This window comes from Daktulosphaira vitifoliae, unplaced genomic scaffold, assembly GCF_025091365.1.
Source record: "Daktulosphaira vitifoliae isolate Bord-2020 unplaced genomic scaffold, ASM2509136v1 Scaffold_4, whole genome shotgun sequence".
Lineage (NCBI taxonomy): Eukaryota > Metazoa > Arthropoda > Insecta > Hemiptera > Phylloxeridae > Daktulosphaira > Daktulosphaira vitifoliae.
The window spans coordinates 39,026,173-39,051,588 of record NW_026099575.1 but is presented as its reverse complement, the minus strand read 5'-3'; the positions used below and the strand labels follow the sequence as shown (position 1 = coordinate 39,051,588).

The 25,416-nt window shown below is 23.8% G+C and overlaps 3 protein-coding genes and 1 long non-coding RNA gene across 8 annotated transcripts in view; 1 reads left to right on the top strand and 3 right to left on the bottom strand.

Annotated features, from left to right (window-relative positions):
* The window catches only part of LOC126903895 (b(0,+)-type amino acid transporter 1-like), a 28,565-nt gene extending 12,342 nt beyond the window's left edge, over positions 1-16,223 (bottom strand). Inside the window, exons 1-6 of one of the 5 annotated variants that reach the window (XM_050682466.1) lie at positions 15,917-16,223; positions 11,696-11,820; positions 11,459-11,560; positions 11,121-11,396; positions 10,937-11,062; positions 1,556-1,655 (exon numbers count right to left, since the gene is read on the bottom strand). In XM_050682466.1, coding sequence (XP_050538423.1) covers positions 1,556-1,655; positions 10,937-11,062; positions 11,121-11,396; positions 11,459-11,560; positions 11,696-11,780 — 689 coding nt within the window. In that variant the 5' untranslated portion in view covers positions 11,781-11,820; positions 15,917-16,223. Of the gene's footprint in view, positions 1-1,555; positions 1,656-10,936; positions 11,063-11,120; positions 11,397-11,458; positions 11,561-11,695; positions 11,821-14,030; positions 14,230-15,916 lie in introns of those variants that run through there. The other 4 variants (XM_050682464.1, XM_050682462.1, XM_050682463.1 and 1 more) reach the window with 4 other exon arrangements.
* LOC126903904 (negative elongation factor E) overlaps positions 8,055-25,416 on the top strand; it is a 25,394-nt gene continuing 8,032 nt past the window's right edge. Inside the window, exon 1 of the mRNA XM_050682481.1 lies at positions 8,055-8,339. The gene's annotated coding sequence lies outside the window, so the exon portion shown is untranslated. The remainder of the gene's footprint in view (positions 8,340-25,416) is intronic.
* On the bottom strand, positions 8,661-10,930 carry LOC126903912 (uncharacterized). Its single transcript, XR_007703632.1, has 2 exons — positions 10,501-10,930; positions 8,661-9,988 (listed from the first exon to the last, which is right to left on the bottom strand). It is a non-coding gene; the product is annotated as an uncharacterized LOC126903912 (long non-coding RNA).
* LOC126903900 (queuine tRNA-ribosyltransferase accessory subunit 2) overlaps positions 21,519-25,416 on the bottom strand; it is an 8,062-nt gene continuing 4,164 nt past the window's right edge. Inside the window, exons 5-9 of the mRNA XM_050682472.1 lie at positions 24,609-24,797; positions 23,740-23,903; positions 21,984-22,082; positions 21,700-21,825; positions 21,519-21,639 (exon numbers count right to left, since the gene is read on the bottom strand). Of these exons, the coding sequence (XP_050538429.1) occupies positions 21,546-21,639; positions 21,700-21,825; positions 21,984-22,082; positions 23,740-23,903; positions 24,609-24,797 (672 nt within the window). The 3' untranslated portion in view covers positions 21,519-21,545. The remainder of the gene's footprint in view (positions 21,640-21,699; positions 21,826-21,983; positions 22,083-23,739; positions 23,904-24,608; positions 24,798-25,416) is intronic.

The following is a 25,416-nucleotide window of genomic DNA, read 5'->3' as shown; positions in this document are numbered from 1 at the left end:
TCAATATAAACAATTATTTTATATTTAATAGTTTAATTAAGTTTAAATATTTCAATTGTGTATCTATTTAAACACTAAGAGTTACATAAAAATGATTGCTTTGATTTTAATTAAAAAAATTTAATTGCAACATTTTAATGTTACCGACACGGTAAAAGTGGTACATTGCATTTTTCGGTAGATAAAAGGAATAATTTAAACTATATAAAAATTTCAAAGTTGTTTCTCTCAACTTAAAAGAAGCAAAATATTTAAAATAAGTTTAATGTTTAAATTCAATGTAAAATTTTAAAAGGCTTCATTACTTTGGTATTCCTTTGTAAGGTATTTTAAAATAAAAAAATCCCTAGTTGTACATTATTTTAAAAGTAATTAAGGTATAAAATTGAAATTAAAAACAAAAAAAAGACAATTTTATATTAATTTTTTTCTGATGGGTGGCGTGTAATCCCTCAACCTTTTCTCATGACTTGAATAGTGTCTTATAAAATGTTTCATATTAATACAATTTTTGTTTTATTTTTTTTTTAATTTGTTTTACTGAAAAAGGTTAAGTGAAAATAATCCCACTATGTTGTACTTCCTTATAGTGGGACAGTGCTACACACAGCACATAACTGTCAGAGTATTAGGAAAGTTGCTGTAACAGCAAAACTCAAATCACTTCTGTATTAGATACGTCATTATTTCTTTGTTATAAATACATTGTTCATTATTAATTTATTTTTTAAGGAATATTTTATTTTTAAATATTACGTAAGACAACCAAAAAGAAATAAAGAAGTCAGATTTGACGAACACTTTAAAACATTACATATCAAGAAGTTGATAAATCTCCGGTGACTAAACATTTATTGACACATAATCACTCCATTAAACCCATAAAACTAATAAAAAACGTAAATAATTACAAAGAACTTAATATAAGGGAAACAATAGAAATGTTTAAAAATAAGAAGAATTCAATTAATTGGGATCTTGGCCAATGAAAAATTCATTATTAAATTTATGTAAAGTGGTAAAATGTGATAATATTACTTATTGATTATGTCATTAGGGATATATAAGAAGTTTTTTCCAGTCGGGGTGTCAGTATGTGTTTAGATAATGGTAACTTTATTCTTGAAATACGTATTCGCGATGTTTTTGTAATTTTTTTTTTTTTTTGTTGCTTTTTGAGTTAAATTTTTTTTTTATTTTTAAATTAATAATATTTTTTTAACTAAAAAAATATTATTAATTTAAGAATATTAAAATTTTAATTATTTATATAATAAAATTTTTATTATAAAAATAAAGTAAAATATTGCTTTTAAATAACTTTATTTGATAATCAAATATATTTTGGGTCCCTTTATTAATGAGCACTCTTTATCAATTTTGATTTGATGAATAAAAATGTAGTATTTTAGGCCTACTATTTGCTAGCAAAGTGGCCTAAATACACTACAATAAGCCTTTAGGTAACATTCATTTGAGTTGGGCTCCGTTTCTGAAGCCAATAATTTTAGGTTCCATGTTAATTTTATTTATAATAATTTTCATTACTACTTACCATCCATCATAAGACCAAAGACCACTATAAAAAGCTACAACCAGGTTGTTCATAGATGAAGTTGTACCTTCAAAACCAGTTTTCAAGTTTTGTATATTGCCTAATTATAAAAAAGTTAATTTAATAAAAATTAATTTAATTTAAAAAAATCGGTAGCACATTGGGGTCACGGCATAGTATGGACGTGGGATAGTTGGGACAAGTATAGCTATCTGACAGTGATTATAATCACAGTCATAAGTATGCTTCGATGTAAATTTGTAGATAGTGTCTAATCCTATGAAATTGGTGCATAATTACAAAAGAAACATCAACTAATATTTCCTTAATTATATTCTGAATAGCAGTTCTTAGATTTAAATGTATAATTTATGAAAAAATATTTATTATAGCATGAAATATAATATGAAATTAATATTTAATGATTTAAAATAATAAAAAAATGATAAAGTAGTATATTTCGTTACTTCTATGATAAATATGTAAAAAGATTAAAGGGCTTAGTTGGGTTACTTAAGGTAGTATTTTATAAATTTTTTTTTATTTATTTATGAATACATTGGTATACTAGGAACCTACATCGGAATAAAAAATTACTTTTCTAAATCAAATTTTCACACTTTTTTTAAATCTAAAACTAGACTCTTTTTATCACTTCTCAGTTTTGATATTATTACTAATTTAAAAAAAAAAATGAGAAATATAACACATAAATAGCTTATTTTTGAATACGGTAGCTATTTTTACCATGTAGACAATCCATAATTTGACATTTTTTTCATATTTAAGTATATTTCATAACCTTTAATTTAACATATATTTAAAGAACGTAGTATTTCCGGAACATGTTCCAAAATTAAATTAAAAAAGTTGTGTAAATCAGTTGTGAATTGAAAAGCAGTATTTAAAACTTTGTGAGTTTTTTATGATATCCAAAATTAAAATATGAAATGAGGAAAGGACAAATAAAACAAAATCTTTTCATGCTAAATATTAGTTTTAAGTACGTAACTTTTTCTACTGAAATTTGAATGAGCGCTTGTATTTGAACATAAAAATTTGAGTATTAATGGTACTTATTTTATAAGATCTTTAGAAATTCGTTTATTACAAGTGAATGATAATTTTACTTAGAAAATTCGAAATTACGAAAATATCTTCGAGTTTTTGTTGTTGTTGAATAAATATTTATAATATTTAATTAACTAAAAATAGTTGTACGATTGTACAAAGTTATTGATATTAGAATTTTTATATAATACATATTTCGTTTTTATTAATATTAAGTTAAAATATCGTAAATTTTTTAATTATACCAATTTTTAAACAAATAATAATTATGGTGGTAACACTGACTTTTCTCTACAGGATTAACATAAATCTATTTTAAAAATAACATTATACAAAAATACAAATTATGATACAATCCAACCTACTAAACACTCGCCTCAGCTTGTACTTGACTCCACCAACTAATGATTACCGCAATGTAATATTAATAATACCGAACCTAATACAATAATAGACGTCGATGAAAAATAATTTTTGAAAATTGAACTGACTTGCACATTATTTCTCGATTGCATAAAATATAACCATAATTTAATATAGTATTAGAAGACCGTCGAATATTTCAATTTTTCGATGACCGATATTGTAAATAAAGATTTAATAATAGATTACTCTGCATAAAATGTACAACATATTATATTGTGCATTTTACTGTATTGTTATATGCTGTATATGCATAAATAGACGCCAATTGGGTGAGACAAGTGGGGATATACCATTCACTAAAATGAATTATAGTTACTGAAAATATTAGTTTCAAAGCTTTTTATTGTTAAAATCAACGTAATATAGNACAAGTGGGGATATACCATTCACTAAAATGAATTATAGTTACTGAAAATATTAGTTTCAAAGCTTTTTATTGTTAAAATCAAATCAATGTAATATAGTTACTTTTAATGTTTGTTACTTGAATTTATATGATATAAAAATAAATAGGTATCTAAAAAAAGAAAGTTTTACATAAAGCATGTAAAAAATTGTAATGACATAAATTGAACCCTTTCCTATCATCAGCCAATACAAATTTGTATTAATTGACTTGAAAACTTAGAAATGTCTTGCTACCTAAGTTATAATATTTGGGGGTTTATTCCCTACCTAAACCAAACCGAAAAATTTTTCTACATTACTATATAATCCTATGGCAAATTTATATTAACTTGGGACCCTTTAAAATGGTTTAAATTAAATTTATTGGGCATCGAAAGTGTATCGAAAAACATGTTAAAAAAAGAGGCACGATATGAGATTAAAATCCGACACCCAAGGTGTCGTAAATACAAATACCTTTAGGCTACTGTGACACTTTAATATGACCTCTTGGTCAGTTTAATTTTAAAGTATTTTTTCTTATGTATTATTGACTTTTATTTTAGGAAGAAAAACTTTAATTTTGTTTGATTTATATTTTTGATCTTTTAACTATAAAAATTATATTTTGTATCTACGTTGTGATAGAGTTATATTTTACATTATCGATACAATTTCTAAAAATAAATTTAAATTAACATTTTAAAGAAATATCTTCTTAAAAAAAAAAAAATTATTTATTGCTGTTGCATCATAAGTTTTACTGGATTCTATATATTCATTTACTCAAGATTATCTTATAACATTACCAACTACCCTATATAGTTCACTAAATTCTACTAGTCCCCTTAAACATAATTAAAATTACATGCATTTTTATACAAAAATATTTTTGAAATGGGAAAAAATTTAATTAGTCTTCCCAAACAAAATTTCGCTAAAATTATGCCTATGAGTCATGGGCGATATTAAACAAATAAGATTTTAAAAACTTAGTGCGATAAATTCAAAACATTATATCATTCAATAGTCTGAGAAATTTTATAATTTTCAATAAAAATACTGTTCTTATTATTTAAAAGAAAAATAAATACTTCTAAAACTTTTTAAGCTAATTAATTTACATATTTCGGTATGTGTTTAGCATTGATAATGGTAATATTGTTTTCGAAATACGTATCCGCGATTTTTCAGTATTTTTTTATGGCTTTTTGAGTTAAATATTTTTAATTTTATTTAGTTTTTAAATTAATACTATTTTTAATATAGTTTCAATTTTATTAAACTAATTAGCCACAAGTGATCAATTTTTATTATATAATTCACTTTTTTTAGTAAAGCTATATATTTATATTAATCATTTCATGTAGTTTTGTCTCTTTATTCTCTGCTAATAAAGGAGTTGAAGTATATTAGTGTTGCTGATCTGTTATTATATTGAATAGAAATTTACATTACTAATCGCAAACAATATGTTAAATATAAAAAAAAAATTTTCTGACGAAAACGTCTTGTACATTTATATGTGCCACAAGGATTACACTTAACGCCTATCTTATTTTTGTTTTTTATAAATAATATAACATTCACAAATTCAGCAATGTTGTTATTTGCATATGACTTAAAATAATTTCGTGTAATAAAATCTATTTAAAATATTAATAAATATAAAATCATGTATTTCCTAAAAAAGCTATTTTGTAGAGTAGTATTTAAGAAAAATTTTAGTAAAAAGATATCTTATTAATATTCAGTAGTAAATATTTTGTAGCGTTTTGAAGTTTGTGAAAATTTGAATTTTCATGTATTATTTTACGGTATTAAACATTGAAATACGTATTGAGAAAAGGACAGAAGAAAACGCTATCTTTTCATGATTACTGTGTATACATATGATGATAATGTGTGTATACATTACAAACTTGGCATTAATACCATGATAGGAAATTAGATAAGACAATTATTACTTATCACTCTCATTGAAGAGTATATTGAAAAGATAGCGTTTTCTTCTGTCCTTTTCTCAATACGTATTTCAATGTTTAATACCGTAAAATAATACATGAAAATTCAAATTTTCACAAACTTCAAAACGCTACAGAATATTTACTACTGAATATTAATAAGATATTTTTTTACTAAAATTTTTCTTAAATTCTACTCTACAAAATAGCTATCTTAGATTTTTTTTTTACATTTTATTTAAAATTTAAAAATAATTAATATTTTTAATAAAATGTAAAAAAATTAATTATTGAGATATAGCTATAGACCTAACGTATAACTATTATTTAAAAAAAAAATCAACTAAAAATATTAACTGGATCAAAAGTTATTTAAGTTGTCAGTGAGTGGTGGGCCACTCTGTATATTGAAATGAATACGTTACAAAAAGTTCACACATATAAAGATCTTGGTGAATGGTTTAATCAAATTTTATCATTTAGTGATCACTTAAATTTTATTAGAAACCTAATAGTCTTAAGTGTGCTTGGTTTTAATTCTATGTAATGAGTTTCATTTACATTCTATAAGCCCATTACGACCATAGTGGCACTCCCCAAAGGAGGTTTCTTAATCATTGATACTCCCAGACTGGTGGTTAGTCCGTCACCTGAGAGAGGGATGACGACTCAAATAAAAAGATTTGAAAATCATTTACTCATCTTTTGTAAGATCATGTCTAGACTACTTTTCAATAATATGATCTTGAAAGGTGAAATCTCAAAAAAATAATAATAATGAGTCCCATGTCCTCGCTTTCTTTGTTCCAAATTAAAAATAGCAAAAACTCCTCACACTTCCACGAATCCATGAATCACTTGGAAAACCAAATTTGAGATTTGATATGTTATTTTTATTTAAATTATTGAATTGTTTAATTGATTGTCCTAATTTTATTGAGTAGTTGAGCTTTTAAGTTTCTGGTCGCTAAACTTGTTTAAAAGTTGTTACATTTATCACCTTGATCAAATAACTATTCATTTAATACACAATTACCAAGAGGTATGTCATCTGTTAATCAACTAAACATTGGTCCATTTATTACTTCTTCGCCAAATAGTTTTAAGTTATACTTAATAAATATGTTACGCAATAAGTTTAATCTTTTTTTTTATTGAATTTATTTATATTTATTTTGATGTTAGTAAACTACTAGTTGCACATTAACTTTTGTAAAATGAAAAAAAAATGATAATAAAAATAATAATAGTTAAAAATATAATTTTAATTTTTTCATTTCGTAGACAAAAATTAAACTATTGATTTATCATAAACTTAATAATAAACTATATAATATTAAAAAAAAACTATATACTATAAAAAAAATAAATATGTGTTATAATTTATACAAGTTCTTAATATTCGATTAATTAGCTCATGGTAACTATAGTTAAAAACAAGACAATTTTCCTTAGATATATACATTATACATTTAGAACTATTTTATTTAATAAATATGAGGAATCAATATTTCCATTTAATATCAAAAATAAATTTTGTCTAAGTTTTTATATTAAAAGTTATATTTTATATTTTTAATTGTTAGTAATAATTTTTGTATTATGTATAAAACATGTTGGTAATTTGTACCCTTGTTCCGTAATATTATAAATAAATTTAAGTATATTATATTGAATATTTAACTTACTATATATTGTTATACTAACAAAATAAATGCCAATATTTTTATATGTAAATGTGATTTGAACTAACGTCTATACGACATGATACACATTTGTGCCTCTGCAGCATCTAGACCGTGAAAATATTTACAAATAAGCCTTATTTAGGATGTTATTGATGATTTTATTTATAAAAAAGAGCATTTATTTATTTAGCTTATGTTTCATAATTTAATATGCAGAGTGTTCAATAAGTAAGGAAACAGGTCAATTGTTACAAATAATAAGAACAATAGAAACTTGTCTCTTTACTTACTGAATCCTTTTATAATTTTATGATTAATTGTGTAACATAAAACATTTAAAAATATATTGTTTTTAAATATTACGAACATGTAAAAATTGTTTGAAGATATTTATAAAAATAAATAAATTATCTTTTTTCTTATATCTTCGGCTATTAAATTGGTGATAATTTTTTTTCCAACACATTTAAAATTTATCATATGTGGAACACAATTATTAAATATATTTTTATGCATTATGTAATTGAGAATTTATAATACAAATTTTTACAATATTTTATATTTTCTTCATTATACAGTAAATATAAAAAAATTATACGGTATGATAAAGCCAAGTAATAGACTTCAAAAAATTATATTATAATTCAAGCATCAACGCGAAGTTATTTTTAAGGTTGAGTTGGATTAAGTTTGGGTTAAGGTTGTTGTTTTATCTCGAACTAGAAAAAAATTATTCAAATTTAAAAGAAAATATTAATGAATTACATTAATTTAAATTTTAAATAATAGGAGTTTCACTTCTTTCGCGTGTCTTTTTATTTTTTAACAGTTCAACAACTATTTAAAAATTTATTTATATACAAACATATTATTTTAATCAAGACTACTAAATACTAATTAATAACATTGATAAATAAATAAATACAAGCAGCGTTAACGAAGTATTAAGAAACTGAGATAGTAAAATATGTTACGTAAAAAAATGCTGTTTTTCGTCACTTTATTAAATAAAACGTCATTAGTAGGCTCAGTACCTGGTATGACTTCGGTCCGTGATGTAGTCATAAGTGATACCAGACACCCTGCTCTCGATGCACTTGTTTAAATGAATTATTAAGTATTAATTGCGATCAATGCATTCTTTTAATATTAACAATAAATATATATTTTGTGTTAATATTTATTATATTTTCCAAAATGTAAATAATATATTTTGAGTGAAAGCACTATTACACAAGAAGTAAAACGGTAAGTGCATTATTAATATTAATTGTCATATTAGAATGATTATTTGTATCTATAGGTGTACAAGTATTAACACTTTTTTATCTCTATTTTTCCACTCTGATTAAGTTGAATTAGGTTTTTCTGCTCTCAACTTTCTTGAAACATACATGCCGATAGAAGGGGAAAAATATTATTTTATTTATTCTTCTATTATAGTGAATCAATCTTTCCCCTCATTTTTTCTTATATTTGATTTATTACAAAATGTATTATTTTTATTATACAGAGTATTCAGTAGATAAGGAACAGGTCAATTGTTACAAATATTCAGAACAACAGAGATTCGTTTTCTTACTTACTGAATACTATATATTGTTTAAAAATATTAAAGTTAACCGAATAAGCATAATGTTTAGGCAAATTTATATATTTAGTGGCTTATAAGCCTATAGGTTTTTTATCGCTTCCATCACTTCTCCCCAATGTTCTTATCTTTCACGTCTTCTCTCTGTTCCTAGACTTTCCAAATCTTTGTTCACTCTGTCAAGCCAACGTCGTTGAGATCTATCACGTGTTTTTTTTCGCTCGTTTGTTAATTAGCACTATTTGTATATATCAACATTTTATTTGTCCTCCATACATGACTACCCAATCCAGTATTTTTGCTTTCAAACAATTATGTATATATTTTCGATATCTTCATTTTTCTCTCTTTTATAGTGTCCTGTATCAGAAATTATTGTAGGTCCACATATCTATTAGAGTATTTCCCTCTCAAATAATAACATTTTTGTTGTTAGCCAGGTTTTATATACATACATAACAATGTAATGTAGATAAGCAATGTACAGCATTGTTATTGTGTCCTTTGATAGTTGTCTAGATGCCAGCTAATTTCTCATCACATGATATCCTCTATTTGTCGAGAATAGTCTCAGTTTTATTTTACTATTTATTATTTCTTTGGTTTATATTATCTTCCAGATAACTAAAATCTTTAACTTGTTCAAATAAGTATCGTCCCTACTATGGGTTTTACACAGTTGTCAGTTTTCTCGTCATAATCATGTATTTTGTTTTATTAAAATTGATTTTAAAGTCCAAATTTTACTTCTTTTAAATAGTTTAAGAGTAAGTGTTATTAAATCAGCTTTAAATTCTCCAAGATTAACAATATTATAATCTTGAGATAACAGTGTATTGTGTCACGTTCTTATTTTTATAATTTTGTATTTCCTTTTCGTTATTTTCAAGACTAAATATCTAAGCTTGACTTAGTTCATTCTTGATATCAAACTGTCCTGATGTTTCTCCCATTTCTGTATGTTCCACACAAAAAGATTTCAAATTATAGTTTCAAATAAGTCTTACAAGTCGATTACTCCTATTAATAATATTATATGCCTGTTTATAGTCAATAAATATCATGTATAGGTGATATTATATTTATATTATATATACTATATCTTTGGCATACTCATGAATTTTTCTGGAACTAATCGAATTGTAAATATGTGGTCGGTGGTTGACTTTTCAATACCAGTGAAAAATATCCTGTAAATGGTAATAAACAACCTTTTTCCACTATAATTATCGGTGATTGCTGGGTCGCCTTTTTTATTGATAGGATATAAGTATCTATATTTCAGTCATTTTCTGTAATTTCATTCCTACATAGATATAGTTTAAGATAATGAAAACATTTCATAAGATCTTAATATACATTAATTGGCAAAATGCCCCCAAAAAATTACGACTTTTAGAGTTGATAATTTTTTAAAACCTTTTTTACTTATAACTGTCAAAACATTTTTAAAATAATTATATGTTAAAATAAAATTTATATTATTCACTATAAGTAAAAAAAAAATTGTCTGCCAACTTATCTTAAATGTGCAAAAAAGTTGCTGTAGTTAAAAAACTATTATTGTATTAAAATTTTAGATTTTATACTTTCAACTTTAAAATTATGAAAAACGTGTGGCGCAGTACAATTTTTTTATAAGTACTCGATAAATATATTTATCATTTGTTATACTTTTTTTTAAATCAAACCATTTTCCCGTATATAGGTAGAGTTGATCGGATTTTTTTTTCTTTTTTTATGATTTTACCGTAAAAATTACTACAAAAAATTGTTGAATTTAATTTCATACTAAATTTATTTATATCTTATACTTACAAATCATTAATTATGTAATCGAGGTATAATTAAGAAAATATGAGTTGATGCTGATGTTGGAAAAATTCAACAATTCCTTTTAAAAATGAAACATTATCTACAGTTTTCCATCGAAACCTTTTTATGATAAGGGTTTTAATGACAAATATTATCTATAATTGTTCTAACTATGTCGCGTCAACACTGTGGTGAGTTTTTTATAATAACTTAAAGTAATTATTTTATTTCTCAGATTAATAGTCTAATTTCTATTTACTCAATGTAGCTATAAAATCCAAAAATATTACAATATAATCGATAATTGAGCTGTAGTAAAGAAGTAAAAAATGTTTAACCTATGGTATATTTGAATACATATAAGAATTTTAAGTCTCAGAATTCACTCTTCTGCAAAAATATTAGGATCGTATGAAACTATTAAATATTAAAAAGTTACCTAAATAAATTTGATAAAAACCACCGATGATCACAAAAATGCATGCTATAATTTTACAAATCGTAAAAATATTTTGAACTTTAATAAAACATTTAACACTGTTATAATTGATCATAGTAATAACACCTATAAATAAATATAATTAAATAGTCATTAGCTATAGTTTAATAAAAAATTTACTTACCTAATGCTAGTATGCTGACAATTTTATTTAATAATACTTCATTATTTGGATCAATTAACATAACTAAACTAATTGGACGAATAAAGTACTCAGCAAAAGTTAATATTATTATAGCTACTTCTGCTGGTCGCACATACATTATTGCGACCCATGAATATACAAAACTAACTAATGGACCCCAGAATTTATGCATATCAGCAAAAGCATATTGATAAAAGCTGAATTCACCACCTGATTTACTAACTATGGAACCTAATTCCGAATACGAAAGGGCTCCTAAAATTAACATAATAAGTGATGAATTTAATTCATACTTTGTATTAAAAAAATTACTTTACCTAATAAAGATAGAAGTCCACAAAGTGTCCAAATAACTAGACACATTCCAATGGAACCAGTATTCCTTAATACATTTGCAGGCGAAACAAATATTCCGGATCCTAAAAAAATATAGAAATTATTAATGCTACAGTTGTAAATGATAGAAAAAAATTTGTTTACATTTTAAATGACCGCATCGACAAAAAACTAGGAATATTAATATTAATTTGAGATAATTATAAAACTTTACTTACCCAACATCACACTTATTATAAGGCTTACTGCACTGAAGAGTCCAAGTTCCCTTCTTAACCTGACATTTTTATTTATTGATTTCATAATTTTTATACGTTAGCTTATTGATAAACAAATAATAAATCTAAAAATTAAAAATTATTTTTTTATAATTAAAATGTTATTAATTATTAATTTTTAATTGGTTTTTCTTTGCCGTGTTTTTGTGAATTAGTGCCGTAATCAGGAAAAGGTGGTTGTATTATACAAAATGTTGAAGAATATTTGAATACTGTAGAAGTTTCTATTATACTTTTCTACAGTAATTTTCACAAATTTTTAAACATTTAACTTTCTTTTAGCCAACTTATTTACCCAAGCACTAGAGGGCATAATCATTACACTAACTTTATATAATGTTCCAAAAAGTCTAACTTTTTAAATTTTTTATTAAATTAAAGCTTAAAAAAGAAAAATTATACAAAATCTCGATTCTACGAGTTATTGGACTTTAAAGTCAGAAATCATATAATTTTTGTTAAATAGCTGATTTTATGGATTTTTGTATAGTAAGTATTATAAAAAAAATATACAAAATGATAGGTAAATATCTGTGGTATCAATAATAAAAAAAAAAGTTATATTTATTTGATCATTTTTGAAAAAGTTATAGCAGTTTTAAGTAAAAAAAAAACCCAGCACAAGGAGGTCGCGGAACAGTGGTGACGTGACATAGTTGGATCAAGTATAATGATATCTGACAGTGATTAAAATCACTATCAAAAATAAACGCTTCGATGCAAATCTTTAGATAGTGTTTAAATTTTAAAAATTGGTGTATTATTCCAAAAGCTACCTGATCTGCTAGTTCCTTATTAATATCCTGATTAAGACAAAGTATGTCGAATAAAAAAGAGATTATTAGAAAATAGTATTTCCCATAAAAAAATTATATTGATCAATACACTTTTCAATAAGTTATAGCATTATAATGTTAAAAATGTAAAAAATAAAATTGAGAATTTTCACACAATAATAGCATTTGGTAGCCATTTTCACCTTGAAGATAAAATAAAGTCCGAAATTTTTTTTTTCCATAATAAAGTATATTACATTAGCTTTAATTTAAGATATATATAAAAGTGTCAGACTTTCCGGAACACTTTCAAAATTTAAGTTGAAAAAGTCAATTTTTTGTGAAAAAGTTGTCATTTTGAATCCCCCCCTGTAGGCAGGTAAAAAGTCAGATTTATAAAAAAAATATACCAAATGATAGGTAAAGACATCATGCATCTACAAAAAAAAGAATTATATTGATCCATACATCTTTCAAAAAGTTATAGCATTATAAAGTTAAAAATATAAAAAAGAATTTTTTTACAAAAATCGTATTTTTTTTATTAAGTTTAATGTCTGTTTTCACCATGAAGATAAAATAAAGTCCGAAATTTTTTTTTACCATTTTAAAGTATATTACATTAGCTTTAATTTAAGATATATATAAAAGTGTCAGACCTTCCGGAACATTTTCAAAATTTAAGTTAAAAAAATTAATTTTTTGTGAAAAAGTTGTCATTTTAAAACCCCCCCTCTGGGCAGATAAAGAGTCAAATTTACAAAAAAAATATACCAAATGATAGGTAAAGACATCAAGCATTTATAAAAAAAATTATATTGATATGTTTATTTTTGAAAAAGTTACGGCAGTTTTTAGTAAAAAAAATTGAAAAAATTTCGAAAATTAGCGATATTTTAATTTGTAATTTTTTTGGAGGTTTCCCCCATTTACGGGGAACGAGGGAAATTTTTTCAATTTTTAAGAGTAATGTTTTCGACTAAATACGATTTGTGATCTTTTGACGTATCGTTGAAAGAAATCCGTTCGGTGAGAGCTGAGAAAAAGTGGTAATAGACACAAAAAAAAAAAAATAAAAAAAAATACCTTCTCAGCTTCGCATCGAAGCTAAAACATCATAGTAAAACCAATACCTTCTCAGCTTCGCATCGAAGCTAAAACGGGATGCGAGGGAAATGAACTGGCTAATCAAATATATTAAAGGCAACCCTAATTATTTAAATTATATTTATATGTAAATAATTACATATTTTAATATTCGATATTTTATATAATAAGAGTATATAACTAATATTATAAATATCAAATACGATTTTCTCCGAAAATTACGATAGCGACGGCTTTGAAAATAGCTTCTAGATGCTTTTAATTTAATTATTCTTTGGTAAAAAAATGTGTTTATTGTATTTTTAAATATTACTCGGGATTTATTTTAAATTATATATCGTTATTAGAGTTAATGTAAACTATTTTTTTTTTTATAATAAATCAAATTTTACCATTGATATATAATAGTTGTTTATTATTCATTTGGCGATTGTAAAATACGCCGATTAAAGTTTTGAAAATTTATCTACTTCTTTGGGAGTATTCGATAATTAAATATGCACTTATAAAATTTATAACGATATCTCTTGACGCATTGTGCAATTATATAAAGTAATAAAATTTTATAATTCCATTTAAATTCAACAAGTATTATTTTTACGTTATTATATATTTTATTGGATTCATAGGATTTCTATAAGCACAAAACAAATGTAATACATGATATGTATGATTAAAATGATACAAATTTTCATAAATAAATAATTAAATATATTATTATTATTAAAATATGTTAAAACAGACATTCATTGCAGATAGTTTTTAAATTTTTATTAAAAAATCTTGAAAATTAAATTAAATTAATTTTTCTTTTGAGTAGTCGAACATTTTATATTTGATTTAATGGTATTTTTTATTAATATAAAATATTCAAAAATAAATCATGAATTTTTGGTCTAGGATACCACAATACATAAATAATATATATTATATATTAGTTTATAAAGCTTATGAAATATTAACTATAATAAAAGTTTATTGATGAACCCAGGGCCCCCACATTACAAAATTCAATCTTCGCTGTAAGTATGTTTAAAATATACATATTACACTAAAGATATTGCATAGATGAAAATTAGCGAGACTTAAAGGGGCTTATCCCCTTAATTTCAAAATTAGCCCTTCCACAATTTCAGAAAATGACATATGTAATTCTTACGATCTCTGATTATATAAAAAATATGTATGGAGGGGAAATTACAAATAATGAGTCCCTACAAAAATTTTATTGAAACTGCGCCAAACTCAATATTTATAAATAAAATTATTTGTCTTTTCTTATATTAAGTTTTAAAATAATAGCGAAATCTAATAATTTAACCAAAATATCTCCTTAATTGCGATTTTGCTCCAATGTAAAAAATATTTCTTTATATAAATATATATCATTGTGATAATTTTTTGGGTAACATATATTTATATAGCAGATTTTAGGAGATATAAGTCCCTGTAGACTCCCCAGATAATGCTTAATTGATAATTGCTGTATCAACACAAACTTTAGTTTTAATCTAATTTTGCCATAAATTTTTCAAGATGTACAGAAATTTGTTAAAATTAGGAAATTTTATTATTATTATACATTTATTTTAGGCGTTCCTTTTAAAAAGCTATGCTTGTGTTCAAAAGAACAGAAGGAAATCTTACTTAGTTCAGCGCAACGATATTGAACTCTCGTACCTTCGTAACGAGGCACGACTCGTTTCCAACTGAGCTAAATAGATGCTGTTTTCTTGTTACTTTTAAGAAATGATAAGTGTTTTCAATAAAATTTTTGTAACGACCATCAAAGTAGCACTCATTATCAGGGAGTTTTCAATCGAATTTCAAATTCAACTTACTTGAAGTTACCGCTAGATATCGTTATAGTTAAATTATCAATGTAAAAATTCTAAAAATTGAGTGATAGAGTTAATTTCATTTAATTAATAGCGCTTTTGTAACTAATTAAGAGACAAACAATCACATAATAATCACAAACTAAATAAAATAAATTAATGAAAAAAAATTAATGAAATCATGTATTCATTAATAAAAAATAATGCATATTGTAATATATCTAGGCGGTCTTAGTTGTGCAATTAGATGAATTAATTCTAATGATTCACGAACAAAAATGATTTAATGATATTAATAAAAATAATAACAAAATCAGCAAAATGATTGTATGATGAATACACCAATTAAAAAAAAAAAAAAAAAATTCAACTTAAAATTTCTATGACAATTATTTAGGTCATAATTAAAAAAAAATTTTATTAAAAATATATCATCTCACCTGAATCCAATAAAATATTATTGTTTTTTTAAAAATATATTTTATACAATTTCATAAGATAGTAAAAAAAAACAATCTGAATACACACGACCGACGAACATTTTTGCTATACTGAATAATATGCACAACTCAGCTGTAGTCTGTTGTTTGCACACCGTGTCTCGTGGTATCACTTTTCTAGAGCGTAGTAGAATACGAACTGGAGAGAATATTATGGATGTACGACAGCGACCCCAGTGGTAGAATTAACAAGTGTATCATGCGCAATTTTATGTACAATAGTGCAAACTTTAATACAAGTGAGTTTTAAAATAATTGTTATCCTACAATTATTTACAAGTGTATAAAAAAATAAAAATCAACATGGTTTGTTTGGGTTTAATTCTGAAAATATTTAAATTTTCAGAGAATAATAATGCAACAAAGTATATGTACAGATTATTTTTGCAACCAATACAATTACTAAGGTCTGTGTTAATTGGAGCCGTTTATAGATAAATATAGCATTTTATTTACATAATTTGTTTATACGTAAAAAACAATCAATAGCTTAAATGAATATAAAAATAAAATATTAATATTGAAAAAACATAATCCATGAAATTAAAATAAAATAAATTAGAGTTATGAAATCTGTGTCAAAAAATATCTGGCTTTTTTTAATAAAAATATAAAGTTAAATACTTTTTGAATAGAAATCAAATTGTATTTATTTAAAACCTCCTGTAAAATTCAAATTGTTTAGTTTATCTAAACGATTTGATAGGCATATGACCAGAAAAATAGCTCATAGGGTATGAATTTATCAAAAATACAAATTGATGATTTAGGGCACAAAAGTGATAAGTTACATTTTTTGTCAATGATTAAAGGCATGGAATATATGTAGAAAACAAAGTTTTTTAAGTAAAAATAAATATTACAGCAAACATAAGTTTGACGATAATGTTGACAAATTTTCTGTATAAAAAGTTAGGGAATTTTTGTCAACATTTTAATATAAATCATTATTTATTTTTATAAAAGTACTATTATTAATTAAAAGAAATATTTGTTATTTATTAAAGTATTTTATTTAATTAACTATTTTATCTTTAAAAACATATAAAACATCAGGATCTCGGAGGGTTGCGATGGCTAGCGCAATCTACAAAAAAACTATTTATAAAGTATAGTCAGCAAATTAAATTTTTTTCTTGTTTATTATAATAAGCATAATGTATACATAGATTTTTATACTCAGATGGATGGTCCAGTGTTTCTGGGTGATCATTTTTTAACATTTAATCTATTAAAAAAATAAGAGTGGTATCTTTAAAACGAATAAGGAATAAATCTAAAAATATTTAAGAATATATAAATTGATATTTGAATAATATAAATAATATTAAACAAAACAAAAAGAAAAATATTTCGAAAATTATTATTTTAGAAAAAATTTAGTGGTTAACGATAATTTAAATACTTTGTATATTTATTTTATACATAGTCATGATAATAATAGTTACTAATTTTATTGTTGTGTAATAATTATCAATTTCAAACAAAATAAGGGGAAAATGTTTTTAAACCTCTTTCGAGAAAACAAGGAAAATCTTGAATACTTGCTGAATTATTATTGTTATTAAGTAATTTATTTAAATATCTATAGCTAAAATTATGGTTTTAGTAACCCTATCATAATTTAGCAATATAAATGTATTACGGAGAAATGTTGTGTACAGTTTAAGAAAAATTGATATTGTAAGAAAATAGTTATTTTTACAGTATTTAAAACTGAATTTATTTCATTACTTACAAACGGAAACTACAAAACCGGTTGGGTTAGGTTCATATTTTTAATTTAAGAATTTTTGAAAAAAAGGCTGACAATTTTGCTCATTGATTTTGTGTTATTTGGAATTATTACAAACATAGAAATATTTGACACTAATTCACAACTTTTGTTATTATCAAATTATGAGCAAATGATAAACTAGTCCATTATCGTTTTAATTTCTCATATAACGTAAGCCTAATTTATCACTGGTTTACGAGATAATGAGTTGCGCATCAATCTCGCACGTGTTTTTAATTCTTCTTCTGGGCTTTTATAGGCCTCTAAGGCCCATCGCCGCAACAACATATTGTCTCCATCCCTCTCTATCATTTGCAAATTCTTCTGCGTTCCTTACGTTCAGAAGTTTCAAGTCTTCTTGTACTCTATCCACCCATCTTTGTCTAAGGCTTCCTCGAGGTCTCTTTGTATCGAGTTTCCATCTAGTTATTGATCCAATCATTACCTCTGACTTCCATACATGTCCCGCCCAACTTATTCTCGTGCTCTTCAGAAACCCAATAATGGCAGGTTCCTTATAGAGATTATCCAATTCTTCGTTGTTTCTCATTATATACTCTCCATTGTTATTTCTCTTTGGACCGAAGATTTTTCTTAAAATCTTTCTTTCAAACACTCCTAGTTTTCCTTCGTCTGATTTTGTCATGGCCCATGTACCACATGCATATAGAGCAATTGGTTTGAATATGACTTTGTATAACGTTATTTTAGACTATTGGTAGTATTTTGATTTGAATAGTGGCATTAGACTATAGTAGTATCTATTTGCTGCCATAAGTCGTTTTTTAACTTCTTCGTGGCTATTAGCATTTTCATTGATCACTGTGCTTAGGTACTTGAAGCTCTGTACTCTTTCAAAGTTGTATTCATCAACTTTTAAATAATTAGTATTGTGACTTCGTCTCGAAAATATCATATACTTTGTTTTTGACTCATTTATTTTCAGACCAATCTGTTTACCTTCATCTAGTAGGATGCTAGTTGTATATCTCAATTCGTTTTCTGTTTCAGCTATAAGAACTATATCATCAGTGAAAGCTACTACGGTTAATTCATTATTGTTGCTCATTTTTATTCCTTTGGTTTTGATTAGTACCTTTCGCATAACTGATTCTAATGCAATATTAAACAAAGCTGGTGATAGGGCGTCTCCATGTCTGAGTCTTGTCGTCACTGGAAACTCCTCTGATACCTCTCCTCCAAAATTTACTTTGCTTTTGCACTCATATGTACATACTCTTATCATTTTGACTAATTTTGCTGGTATTCCCATTTGGCTCATGACATTCCATAGTTTTTCTCCATTAATTATCGTGTTTTTAATTACCAGTATTATCTACAAATTAGACATTTCTTTTACAAGTGGTTTACACTCCGCTATGTAAACATGGACGTAACTAGAAATTTGTGTTTACAAGGATTGCAGTGTTTTCATTTTTTGAGACTTATTTAATGTCACACAAAGTCCTAGATATGCAATGTTAAGTAAAAGAAAACGACGTTATTTGCCTTATTTTTGTGCTTAGACGCAAATTGTTTATTTAAAACTACAACAAATTCAAAACCTAAATTATATATTGAATATTTTTATATAATTGGGTTCTTTTTACTTTTTGAGGCATGTTTCACATATTTTATGGATTTAAAATATTTTTTTAATTTTTTTCCAAAATAATATTTTATTAAGATATTTATTAACTAAATACGTATTTATAAGTTGTGTTTGTTTAATTCTTTTTTATAAGTAGAGAAATATTAATATATTTTCATTACTAACTTAATATTTCTTTTTCCAAAAATTTACTTTTATACAATAACGACAATAATCTCTACGACAAAAGTTGGGGGGGGGGTTTAGTTCTATCCCCAATATTGTACAATACAATTAGTTAGTTTGACATAACAAGAATACCTTAAAGCTATTTTTTTTAAATGGTACGTCAAAAGATCACAAATCGTATTTAGTTGAAGACATTGCCTTCGAAAGTTGAACAAATTCACTCGTTCCTTGTAAATGGAGAAAATGCATAAAAAAATTACTATTATTAAAATCATTGAATTTTGACATTATTTTTCTTAAAACTGCCATTCCTTTTCCATTTCAGAAAAGAACGAATCAAAATAGTTTTTTTTAATATAATTACCTTAGGTGTTTTGCTTTTATTTGATACGCATTTTTAATAAATCTCATCCTTTACCTTCTCACAAGGCAAATTTAAACTTTTTTAAATGTTACAAAAATATTTAAAAGTAAAGCTTGTGTTACGTATTATAAATAAAACAAATTATCCCGACAACTTATTTCCTATGTGCAAATAACTGCCGTTGTAAAAAACCATATAATTTTTGTTAAAATTTTCGATTTTATTTTTATCTTTTCAATTATAATTTTTATGACTTTTTAATATATAGTGTTCAGTAAGTAAGGAAATAAGTTTCTATTGTTCTCATTGTTTGTAACAATTTACCTGTTTCCTTAATTACTGAACACTCTGTATACCCCTTTCATACATTTTTTTTTTAATTGATATATTTCCGTTAATGCAGGGGTTCAAAATTTGAAACATACAAACTTTTTATATAACATACGAATATAGAACTTTTTCAGTTTACATTTTGAAAGTGCACCTGAAATTCTACGAGCATTATATATTTGTTAAATTAAAGCTTATGTTGCATACTATAAGTTAAAAAAAAAATAGTCCCGATGAATTTATTCTATATGTAAACGGTCCCCAAGTTAAACAAAAAAATATTATTTTGTATAATTGTAATATTTAGAACTATATTCTATGAAGTTATATATAACAATATACTAATATTCAGAAATATTCCGAGACTAGTTACATCTATGGATTTGTTTACTGTGATGTTGAATTTCATTTTAACCTAGAATCTTTTGGTTATTTTTTTTATATGTATATATTGTTTTTTACTAAATAGTAGTATCCCAAAAGTAAAATTGATAGAAAAAATCTAATTACTGATTTTAAATCAGTACGAAAAATTGGTTTGAAAAAAAAAAAATTTGTCGTTGATTAAAATTTCTTGTACATCAAATTATTTTCTGAAAAGTTTTGTATTAAGCACTTCAATTTTTTTTCATAGTAATGAAATATACAACTACTTATTTTTTAATTTTTTAGTAAAATTTACAATATTAAATTATAATTATATACTAAGATTTATAACTATAATTAAAATTATAAATTACTAAATATTATTCATATATTAAACTTATGAATCAAAGAACTACTAATCGGGATATAATTAAAGAAATAGGAGTTAATGTTGCTTTTGGAATAATCCACCAATTTCTAAAAATTATACACTATTTACAGATTTGCTTTGAAGTGTTTCATATGATAGTGGTCACTGTCAGTTAAATTCTATACTTGTCCAAACTAGGCAACTTCCACTCTGCGCTATTAATTTTGTATATCCATTTTTTTAGCATGAATGTACTCATTACAAGTGTAACTTATTTTATATATCATAACTTAGCCTTTTAAATAAGTCTAGCAACATATATGTGATCATAATTGTCTATTAAAACTCTAAATTTTATCAAAAAATTCTTTCAAGTTTGAATTAACTTTTAATATATGCATTTATTAGTTGATAGTATTAGACTTAGTCACCACATCAATTGAAGCTACATAAGCTTCAAGAGCTTCATAAGCTTCCAAAGTACATAACTCCAAATAAATAAAATTAAATTAAAAATTTTTTTTTTTTGAAGTTAGGAAAAAACTTTTGAAAAAATCTGTTTTTATAAGTTTAATTATCTTATCAATTAATAGGACAAACAGTGACATAGTTTTGGCTCTTTTTTAATACTTCACGAATATCATTGAAGAACTGATAGTAATAATGAAGATTATGTCTAAAAAAAGAAAAATTTTAAGTGTAAAATATAATATTTTGATAATTTTGTGAAACTCACATAGTTAACAATAAAGAGCCCAGCATTTCTTTCGATTGAAGTAGATGATGAATATAAGATCTTGTGTGTTTTTTACAAGCCAAACAAATACATGTATCTTTTATTGGTATTAGGCTTTCAAAATGTCTAAATTAAAAAAATTATAATTTAAGTTAAAATTAATAATTATTATTACAATAACAATAATAATTGAGCTTGTATCAATTAGCACAACACACTTCTAATTTTCTGACTAAGTCACATGGTTCTTTAATAATAATAGAAGTCTTTAAAATTGTAAATACCTTTCATTTCTCAAATTCATTTCATAATACGTTTTATCAATATGATCTTGATTCATTTTATCATTATTATTTAAAATGTTCATACTTATCAAGTTATCCCTATTAAAAAAAAAAAAAAATTAATTACCAAAGACTATATTATAACACAGATTATATGAAATAATACATTTTATATAATTTTATAATTGTAATAATAAGAAATATTGACTATGTCAATAGTATTTTAAATTATTTTATATTACCTCTTAAATAGTATTAAAAACATATTATTCAGTTCAATTAAATATATTTTTAAATGATTATCTTTACTGTATTAATCTTAAATGTAATATATTTTTGCAATTCTCACAAATTATAAATTACATTAAAACATTAGAAATTTTTTATTATAAGAAAAAAATAATATTAATCCAACAAAATAATTTATAATAAGTTAAAATATTATTTCTTAATTAATTAGAACAATAACTTACAAATGATTTTTCAAAAATAAAAACCGTTTCAATTGAAATTAGTGGATAAGGTATTTTCTACCAATTTTAATAATGTGTAAACCAATTTACACATTATTACAAGACTCAACTATATTAAAAGTTTTAGATTATGGTAGTTTTTATTTTCCCTAAAGAAATATTAAAACTAAATTCAGTCCATGGTATTTTTAAATTAAAAAAAAAAAACGCATCATAGTAAAATTAATACTTTTTAGCTTCGTATCAAAACTAAAAATGTCATTATTCTATTATTAAAATGTAGACTTAAATCATCAAAATTTATGATTAATTGATTTATAAAAAATTATAAAGCTAAAAACATGAAGAATCTTTAAATTATTTTAGTCTGAAAATTTTTGGTAAAATGTTGCTACATTAATTAGTTGGCAAATAATTAAAATTTTTATAACAAGTTTTATGTATAAATTGAAAAAACAATTAATGTTAAGCTATCAATTTAATCAATTAATTTTCTAGAGACATACTTTTTTTTTTAGAAATTTCAATAATTTACTTTAATACAGCAATATTTTATGATTGTAATACACGTTCTATAACACACATTTATTCAGAAATTATTGAATATTTTAATATTGTTTACATAATACCCGAAGTAACAATAATTTGTTTCAAAGAATTTTTTTCTAATACATCACTTGAATTTCTGTTAACACATTATTTTGTAATTGTACTTAAGTTTTGTTTTTTTAATAGAATATTACTGAATCTTGTTGTATTTTTAATTGAAAATACAAAATCCTGTTTATTTATAATTATTTAATAATATTAATATCATTTATAATCTTTTTAACATTAATCTTTTGTTTGTATTCATCACGACCAGGGTTAAGTAGTGATTTTACAGTAGTAAATAATTATGAATACTCTATCTTGGGTTCTTATTAGTGCTTGCTTGTATAAACTAATTAACTTGTTATAATAAATCTTAGACTGATTAGTCTGTTTTTATATCAGAATTCTGTTTATTACTGATACTGAGAACTACACAACTATTAGTAGTACAATGAGTACCTTGAATTTGTTATGAAGCTTCCCTTTGTTAAAGACTTATCTTAAAAAGATTGTTGTTCTATTAACAAAAGTTTCACAGTGAGAAGTTAGTGTTATTAATTTTTACCAATGAATTATATACCTAGAGTATACGACAATATTTATGAAAAAAATTGATGGTATCATGTTTAAATAAATAACTCAATAAATATATATATATATTTTTTAAATTATGAAATAATGCTACTTACTTATATACTAGTTTATAATCAAAAACTAAGGCAGAACCTCTCTCAGCTAATAAATAGGGTAAAGATGTATCAAATAAATCTATTCCACTATTTATCAAATCAATAACAACACTAGGACTCCAAGCACCACATATTATTTTAATTTTTTCATTTGGTAATTGTTCCTAGAAGATTAAAATAAAATAAACTATTAAAAAGAGAAAATTATAGATATTAAACAAAAAATGTTAATATTGTAAATTTAAAAGATAAAAATTCATAATTAAACACTCTAATCCTTATTTATTTTAATTACTTTTGTTTTATATAAAATTTTATGAATAATAGATTGTTGCTATAATTTAATTATTTATGACAACTGAATATTTCAAATTTAATTCCAACATAGTCATAAAATAAAACTATATGATAATAATATTAAAGATAATGATAATGATATTTAGCTTAATGCAAGAAAGCCCATGTCACATTTTTTACAAACTTTGTTAAGTATTACCACAAAAAAGTGATATTTTCTATTCTTACACTAATAAGCTCAAGCATTTATTTGTATTAACTTTTTATATTATATTTAAGCCAATATTTAGAAAATACAATAAAATTGTAAGTGAAAAACAGAGCGAAGAATCTTAAAATTCTATTAAATCAATGTTTAAAGTAATAATAGAAAAACATTATAAAAAGAGCAATAAAATTCAACTAAAAATAATAAATTTACATTATATTTTTTATTTTATTAATAGTAACGATATCCTTTATAAATTTATTTTGAAACAATAACTTAATTTCTATTTTATTTTAAAAATAATATTTTTCAATCTAACACTTTTTTAAATAATGTTTTTTAATGAAGTAAAATGATGACTAACTAGCGTTTTGTCAATAATAGGTTGCAGCATATCTTTGGTAATAAATTCAATTGAAGAACCATCATTTGCAAACCCGTCTAAAAGATATCCAAATACGTCAAATTGAGAGAGAAATTCAGCAGATCGAATTCTTTCGCTAATACTATATCCACCCTGAATGGGAGCTATTATGCCACTTTTTTGTAGTATCTGGAAAAATATAACCAAACTAATTAGTATTTAAACATCAATATATAGCAAAATTATCAATTTAATCTATATGTTTATAATACATAAAATTGTATCAATAAGTCATATATTTTTTAATAATTTGAAGAGTGAAAATATCAAACGTTCTATGTGCCCAAAAATCAGTAAAAATTACATTTTAGTGTCACACTAGTATTAAAAGTGATTAACAAAAAAAAAAAATTATGAAATTCAATTTTTAGAAAAATTTAATAACAAATAACTTTCATATATAACAAAATTAGAATGAACCGCTTGTTGAATATATCTATAAAGAAAGAAAATTTCAAATTGTTTTAATTGTTTATTTTACTGCTAATATAAATTATTTTTGGTGAAATTTGTTATATCATTACAAGTTATTGTAATATTTTTGTAGTAAATCGCTTGATAAAGAAATTGTACCCTAATTTTTTTATCATAAGTTCTTTTGTGAGAAAAATACAAATAAAATTAGGAAATTATCCCTTAAATCCAAATTTCAACCCTTTTATACTGTATCTTTAAAGTTGATTAACCTTGATAATCTTTTTTTCATTTTAAAACAATATTGTATGGTAAGGTTGTCACATTTTTTAAA